Genomic DNA, 7,920 nt, shown 5'->3' with positions numbered 1-7,920 from the left:
AGGCCAAAAGTCTTAATTTCGCAAACTGACTCTTCACCTTGGTGGTGACCAGTTGTGGGAAGCCCTTCCAATTGAGTCAAACTGTTTCACAGGCTACAGTTTGCTGGAGATATGGTGGTGGAAAAGAGAAGGCAGTTGTCCACTTAGAGGCAGCAACCCTGATGGATTAGGGATGAAGATGTCCCACACAGCATTCAGGTTCTGTGATCATTCAATTAGGAGGCTTCCCTCCTGTTTATGTTGTATGTTCCACTTCTAGCCCCTGCATGGGCAGCCCAAGTGCCTCCAACGTTATTGTAGGTTTTAATGCTATAGCTGCAATAAGAAAAAGAAATTGAACCAGAAAATATCCCACACAATTTTTCCACTGCTCCCCATATAGTTCAGGCTGATACTGGCCGATGCCCAGCCTGCTGCTAAAATGGATGAGGGACTCACAGATGTCTGTCAGGCCTAGACCAGTTCAGGAAATTTCTCATTAAAGTATTTGATCAGTAGCATAATTTTATAAAATTTTGTATTCAGGGTTATTTTGGGGATGGGACTGGTCAATGAGGTGTTGAAATCACACCCATTTAATTGCGGATCTTGGACATAACATGAGTGGCATATGTTGGATGGGATGTGTGTACCTATAGGCTTGATATTCATGCCTTGAGTCCCATATTTGGAGTGATGTCAAGGAACACTTAATTCTTGAACTGCCACAGGATTTCACTCCAATGGACAGGAATAGATGGATTTTTTTAAATATACTGCTGGGCATTGAAAAAAAAAATAAAAATAAAATTCGGTCCCTGCCTAAAATGACTGACTGGGCTAGAGAGAGATTATTCTAGGTGCTGCTGAATTTAAAAAAAAAAAAGTAGCCATACAGGACACCAGTATGGTCCCCAAGACTTAGTGGCTGGCATGATACCCCACTTCTTGTACTTTCATCTGAGTACTGCACTGCTGGTGCTCATCAGGTATATACTACTGGTGGAAGCCTGCTGCTTTTCAGAACTTTTGTTGGGACACCTTCTGACCTGCTGCTGTCCACAGGTTCATATTCAGAATTTGAATGACAGCGAGCTCCACTGCCTTTATGCTCAGCATCTGGAACACCCTCACTGGTGTATTTTTTTTGAACATGGTACTGTTGACATTGGTGCAGGTATCTAGTGGTCTGGCCTCAATGCAATCAGACACCAGCTCCATTGACACTGGTGTGACAGTGGTCAAAACACCCCTTGACAAATCCCAGGTTGCCATGGCGAATAGAACATCCTAGCACCTAGGTTCACACCTATGTATACTTAAATCACAACGTCATTCTTGTCTGTAATTTTGGCTCAATGCAAAAGCACCTCCCAATAGCAATCCTATGTGAACACTCATTGCCACCCTTATTTACATAATGGTACTCAAAATTTAATGCGTGGAACACATCTGTGTGAACCACCTCATTAGAGAAACAATTCTAGCTAGTCATGCTAATCCAAGTTTGAAAATGCATGTGTAAACCAGGGCAGCTCCTTTCATAGCTGGGAGTTTTGGGCTTACGGCAGAATTGCTACAATTCTGCCTGCAATCACAAAATGCAGGCTCAAGTCCCATTTTTTTCAATGGCACCTTAAATCTGGTGTGGTTTTGTCATGATTGTTGCATGCCAAAGCGCATCTTGTGAAGCTTGATGCCCAAAAGCTGCTCTTTTTAGGGAGACAAGCTTCACTCCACACAAACTGCTGTGCAGTACAACTGCACTGAGTTGTAAGTGCCATTGAAAAGAAAGACACCCAAACCTGCGTTGATTGCAGACAGAATCGCTGCAATTCCAAGATGTCCAGGTGTGAAGAGGGCTCAACAGCAGTTCCCCACCCCCTAGATTCAAAGCAAGTTTATCAGGCCCTGCCATCTATTAGCAATCCACTGATTCAGTCCTGTGCCACCATCTTTTTCATGTCATTGGGACCATCACTAATGTGCGAGCCCAGGCTGGCATGTATTGCATGCCCAAAGGGTGTGCATGGCAGCCTGGGCTTCCATCAGAAGATGGACCACCACTAGGCATCTTTTAACCTGCAAATTGACTGCCTGGCATACTGGGATTTAAAGAAATTGCTGGGAGCCAAATACACAGAATACTGCTGATGCACCATACACACAGGAGTTCTAACAACATTTTATTGAAGAAGATGGAAGAACTAAGTGCTTTTGCCTCCAGAACATGGAGGGGTGGAGTGTCAGCATGAATACAACAAAAATCAGTGCAGGTCAGGGGGTCCCATTGTCACAGGGATAGTCACATCATATGGAGTAGCATTGGCTTAGTTGTTTGCAGAGAAGTATTCTTTACTTTCCTTCACACTGGGCTTGATTGTGCTGCTTCCAGGCCTCCATCCGGCAGGACAAACTATAAAAAAAAAAAAAAAAAAAAAAAAAAAAAGACAGGTAATGACTGGCTTGAGATCTACTACACTAGTTTACCATCATTAAACATCAGCTCTGGGAGCTAAAAGCTCAAGCCAAGAACCACTGAGGATCTATGGTTGAACAAATAATGTTCAAGATCTTATGCGCCTACCCTTCCCACTCAACCCATAATTCTACACACCTGTGTACCCTTTCTTTGTAGAATATGCAGCATGTCCTACATCCCTTCAAGGAAACTAATGTTCTCTATACTGAGGGCTGCAGTGTCTTTCAAAGATGCAGTTGAGGTTTTAACCATCTTCAGGCCTTCGCTTTAACCACATGCCGACCAGCTGCCACAGTTGTACTGTAGCAGAATGGCACGGCTGGGCAAAATGACGTCATGCGACGTCACTTCGCATTGTGGCCACTAGGGGGCGCATGCGTGGTGGCGCACACACCCCCTGTGCTGATGCGAGTGCCCGTGGTCTTTATAACCGCCAGGCTCCTGCGATCGCTCGGGGCACACAGAATCAGCTGTGTGTGAAAACAGTTTACGGTTGAGGGGAGAACTGACAGAGGATCTGTTAGTTTCCCTGCACAGCCCACATCCCCTTCAGTTAGAACACTTCCTAGGACACACATTAACCCCTTCACTGCCCGTGACATTTTTACAGTAATCAGTGCATTTTTAATCACCCTGATCGCTGTATTAATGCCAATGGTCCCAAAAATGTGTCAAAATTGTCTGACGTGTCCGACATAATGTTGCAGTCATGATGGAAGAAAAAAAAATAAATAAAAATGCCATAACACTATTTTTTAGATGCTACCCCGATTCCCCAAAAATAAGACCTAGTGTGATTGTTGCAATATAAGCCCTACCCCCCAAATAAGCACTACCCTGTTTCCCCAAAAAATAAGCCCTACCCTGAAAATAAGACCTACAAGGACTTTAACTAGGGCTTATAATGCAGCCATCACCGACAATCACGCTAGGTCTTATTTTTGGGGAAACAGGGTATAACTTCCGCACAAACAGATAAACATACGCTTATTGCGATTTTTTTTTACCAAAAATTTGTAGAATACATATCGGCCTAAACTGAGGGAAAATGTTTTATATATTTTTGGGGATAATATAGCAAAAAGTAAAATATGCATTTTTCAAAATTGCTTTTTTGTTTATAGTGCAAATAAAAACCGCAGAGAGGTTATCAAATACCACCAAAAGAAAGCTCTATTTGTGGGGAAAACAAAACAAGTCAATTTTGTTTGGGAGCCACGTCACACGACCGCACAATTGTCAATTAAATTGACGCAGTGCCAAATTGCAAAAAGTGCTCTGGTCTTTGGCCAGCGAAATGGTCCGGGGCTGAAGCGGTTAAAAAGGTGCCCAAAATCTTTTAGAACCAAATGTTAATGCTGACCGAACCCAATTTGTAGCCAATTTGGGGGGGGGGGGGATGGGATTTAAATTAGACTTACCGGTAACTCATTTCCCCAATAGTCTTTCAGGGCAGCAGCTGAGAGATCATGGATCCTCCCAAAAGGAAACACATCATAGAATTCTTTAAAAGTAGGCCTCCACTCGCTCCTTCTCAATTGTTGTAGAGAACCTCCAGCCCAAGCTGAAAAAAGCAAAAATACATAACATGCAGCAAAAAAAAAAAAAAAAAAAAAAAAAAAGTGGGTTATTGCTGTCCTGAAAGACTATTGGAAAACATGTTACCGGCAAGTCTAACTAAGTTTTCCCGAAATGTCTTTCAGGACAGCACCCGAGTGTAAATGAGACTTATCCCATTAGGGAGGGACAACAGCCATTAAGACTTTTCTACTAAAAGCCTAATCACCTGTCGTCAAGAGATCTAAATTTATAATGGATGGGCAAAGGTCGCCAGACATGTCCATGAAGCTGGTTTGCAGATTTGTTCAGGGTGGCACCAGCTCTGTCCAGCTTACCACAAGAGCTCTTATGGAACGAGCACGAATACCGACTGGACTATTCTGACCAGAAATGGTATAGTCCTCTGAGATGGTCATTAACCATTTAGCAAAGGTTCCTCTGGTAGGCCATTTTCCCTTCTTACCACTAGCATATAAAAACAAAATCAGGAATCTGAAAGCCTAAAGTCCTTTGGTGACTTCAAGGCAACAAACAAAAAAAACAAAAACTGTCCTCTTAACATCCAATGTATGAAATTCTTCTTTTCTTCCTGTTGCATTGGAGCAAAACAGTATAATCTCCTGAGAACAATTCTAGACCGAAGAAAAAAAAAAAAAAATAAATAAAATAAAAAAAATTGATTCCTGATGGACAGGGCATGAAGCTTACTGATTCTTTGTGCAGTTATAGCTACTAAAAAGCCCATTTAAAAAAAAGGTGATCAACTTAAGGGATGCTGAATGCATAGGTTCAAAAATGCTCTGGTCAGAATCTAACAGAACTGAAGCTGTCCCATTTTGGAAAGAAACCAATTGCTGCTGGTCTATATTGGGTAAGGCCCCTGAAGAATCTAGCCACTCAAGGTTCTGCTGAGATTAGTCTCTCCAGGAACACCCCCCCAGTGCAGTGACCTGAACTCTGAGGGTACTGACCACGAGACCTATCTGGGCCATCTTGCAGAAATTCCAGAACTGAATATCCTTTAAAAAAGGGACAGCCTGAAATAGCACACCAAGAATTAATACTTTCAAAACTTTGGGATAAATTGCTCTAGTTTTTCTGCTTGATAAAACCCAGCCCATCTGAAAACCCTCTTTAGTACAGCTGTGAGATTTAGCTTCACCATCTCCTGGTGCATTAGGGGGCCCTGTATTAACAGGTCTGGTCTCAGTGAAAAGTGCCAATAAGGTTCAAGCTGCATCTGAAGGGATAAAAACAAGGCTTGTTAGGGATAAAAAGTGTGACAAGGATTACCATTGTATCCTTTGGATCTGACTAATGACCTGAGTAATAAGCTAAGGGTCGGGGGGGGGGGGGGGGGGGGGGGGGCTGGCGGGGGCGGCTGGAGGAAGTGTAACAGGTGAAACTTCCAACTAAGCCAAAGCATCTAAGCCCAGGTTAAATAATAGAGGCATCTGTGTATTCTCCAAGTCAAAGATCCACCTGCAGCCCCCCCCCCCCCCCCCCATGTGCTCTGCTCATTTAAGGATACTTCCTGGAGCCTTCCTGTCAGTTTAGGACAGACATCACTGTGACATTGTCTGACAAGATCTGTACATGATGCCCCTGCACTGCCTGGGTAAATGTCAGCATGGCCAGCACTATTGCTTTTAATTCCCTCCAATTTGAGGATTTTATGGCCTCTACCCTGGACCATGAGCCCTGGGACCATCTGCTGCTCATGTGCACCCCCAGGCCCAGAAGCTGGCATCTGATTATCCTTACTTACCAGGAAAGACTAACAAACTCGCTGAAATCTTTGTCTGGTTCTTCCAAATACTCCTCTTTACAGAGGTGGGAACCTTCCAGAGACTCTAGAGAAGCCAGTTGGTGACCCCATGCTCTCAGTATAAAGCTCTGTAAGGGTCTCAAGTGGAACCTTGCCCACTGAATTAAATTGCAGGTATGGAAGAGGTTAAGGTTCCCAAAGCAGACATGACCTTCCTGATGGATAGAAGCTGACTGGATTGCTGAACAGATATTACCTTTAATAGTTTCTCCTCTGGAAGGAAAATCTGCTGCTCCACTGAGTGGATACGATAACCCAAAAACATGTCTTGCGTAGGAATCAGATTGGACTTTTGTAGTTTTACAATCCATCCTATGAACTTGAAGAAGAATGAGCTGTCCTGCTGTACCATCTCTGGACAGGGCAAAAAATAAATAAAAAGTCAGATGGTCGTCCAGATAGGGAATCACAGATCTCCTCTAGGCACAAAAGGCGCCAAAGCTTCATCCACCACCTTTTTAAAACACCCTTGGAGCAGAGAGACCACAACTGAAGGACTCTGAACTGTAGGTATAGCACTTGCTCCCCTAAATTCATAGCCAACCTGAGAAATTTTGGAACCAGGCAGCAATGGTTATGTGGAGGCAAGCGTCCTGCAAGTCTATTGATACCATAGAACACCCTCGGCTCAGGAGGCTTCTGACAGAAAATAGAATTTGAAATTTTCTGTATTCAACCGAGTGGTTTAGAAGCTTGAGAAAGAACTCTCTGGGGGTTTCCTGAAATCTTCCATGAATTAGAGCACATAACCCTGGGAGAGCATAACCAAAACATACAGATTTGGTGCAATGCACCTCCACTTCATAAGAAACTCCTGGAGCCTTCCTCAGACTTGGAAGGAGCCATTGTGACTTTCCAGATGTTGAATGAAGATTGACTGGGAATCCACCCCTGCTTTTGGAAGGCCCATGGTTTCCCCTTTTCCCTGCATTTTATCCTCCTGCCAAGCCCTTTGTGATCAACACTTATGTGGCTGAACCTCTTGACCAGAAAAGACTAGTCTGCTGTGCAGTCAAAGATGGATGCCAACTCCAACAGATCTCCTGCAAATGGGATGCCACAACACCTGGCTAGGTCTTAAGCCACAGGACAATTCTAGCAGAATTTGCTAAAGCTGCAGATCTTGCTGACATTCATAGTTTCTGCTGAAGCATCTGCAATATATGCCACCACTGCAGATAAGGTTGTAAATGAATCCAGAATCTCCAGTTTAGGGGAATTGGCTGTAATGTGAGATTTTAGCTGAGTGACCCAGTGATCTAAATTTCTAGTGACATGTTCTTGCCATAGCCAGCTTCAGGTTTATAGTCTGCTAAACTTGTGTAAATCCTTCCTCTTATCCAAGATTTTAAGGTGCCCATATCTTCAACGGCCAGGTCTTTAGACTTTGAAATCTTTGAGAAAGGCTGCATCAAACGGGAACTTTATTCCAAAATAGAATCTGGATCTCCAAACATTTTTATGGGTCCGTGAAAAAAAAAAAAAAAAAAAAAAAAAAAAAAATTTCCCACTCCGGCCAGTTTTAAAAATATCCATGATTGAATGGACAGGGAATGTGCAGCCTTTGAAATCTACCAGAGCTACATAGTAATGCAGGGAGAGCTGAGCACTCCATCTCCAAAGTAGCATGAATTACCTTGAGTCCTCCCACCTCTGGGAACACCTTATATTTAGAAGCAGTGTCAGCCTCATTCTGATCAGAATCCACAATAAGAGGGAGAATTAGCCTCCTGCTGCATCAGAAGCAACCTGACTCTGGGGCCAACTGAAGGGCACTAGACTCCCCTGAATCTCCAAGATCTTCACTAAGGTTTGAAATGTAGCACAAAGCTCATTCTCAATTGTAATGACATTGCCACAAATAGACAGGGACTTTAACCAAGTCTGCAATACAAGTGGCACAGAGGGTTAGTCCAGGATTCACTCATCTCTTTACAAGCTGGACAAATGTCCCCAGTTCCCTGTGCCCCACCACCTGAGAAAAAAAAAAAAAAAAAATAAAAATAAAGGGGGGCTAGGGTTGTTTTGATACAGCCACAGCCACAATAAGTACAGACTTAACTAGTCACTA

The 7,920-nt window shown here is 43.3% G+C and overlaps 1 protein-coding gene across 2 annotated transcripts in view; it reads right to left on the bottom strand.

The window, feature by feature from the left end:
- Positions 1-2,152: 2,152 nt before the first annotated feature.
- The window catches only part of PRDX2 (peroxiredoxin 2), a 28,691-nt gene continuing 22,923 nt past the window's right edge, over positions 2,153-7,920 (bottom strand). Inside the window, exons 6-7 of one of the 2 annotated variants that reach the window (XM_073622712.1) lie at positions 3,883-4,025; positions 2,153-2,395 (exon numbers count right to left, since the gene is read on the bottom strand). In XM_073622712.1, the coding sequence (XP_073478813.1) occupies positions 2,345-2,395; positions 3,883-4,025 (194 nt within the window). In that variant the 3' untranslated portion in view covers positions 2,153-2,344. The remainder of the gene's footprint in view (positions 2,396-3,882; positions 4,026-7,920) is intronic. The other variant, XM_073622713.1, reaches the window with a different exon arrangement.

The sequence above is a fragment of the Aquarana catesbeiana genome, linkage group LG03 (assembly GCF_042186555.1).
Source record: "Aquarana catesbeiana isolate 2022-GZ linkage group LG03, ASM4218655v1, whole genome shotgun sequence".
NCBI classification, from domain to species: Eukaryota; Metazoa; Chordata; class Amphibia; order Anura; family Ranidae; genus Aquarana; species Aquarana catesbeiana.
This window is presented reverse-complemented; position numbering and strand designations above follow the sequence as displayed.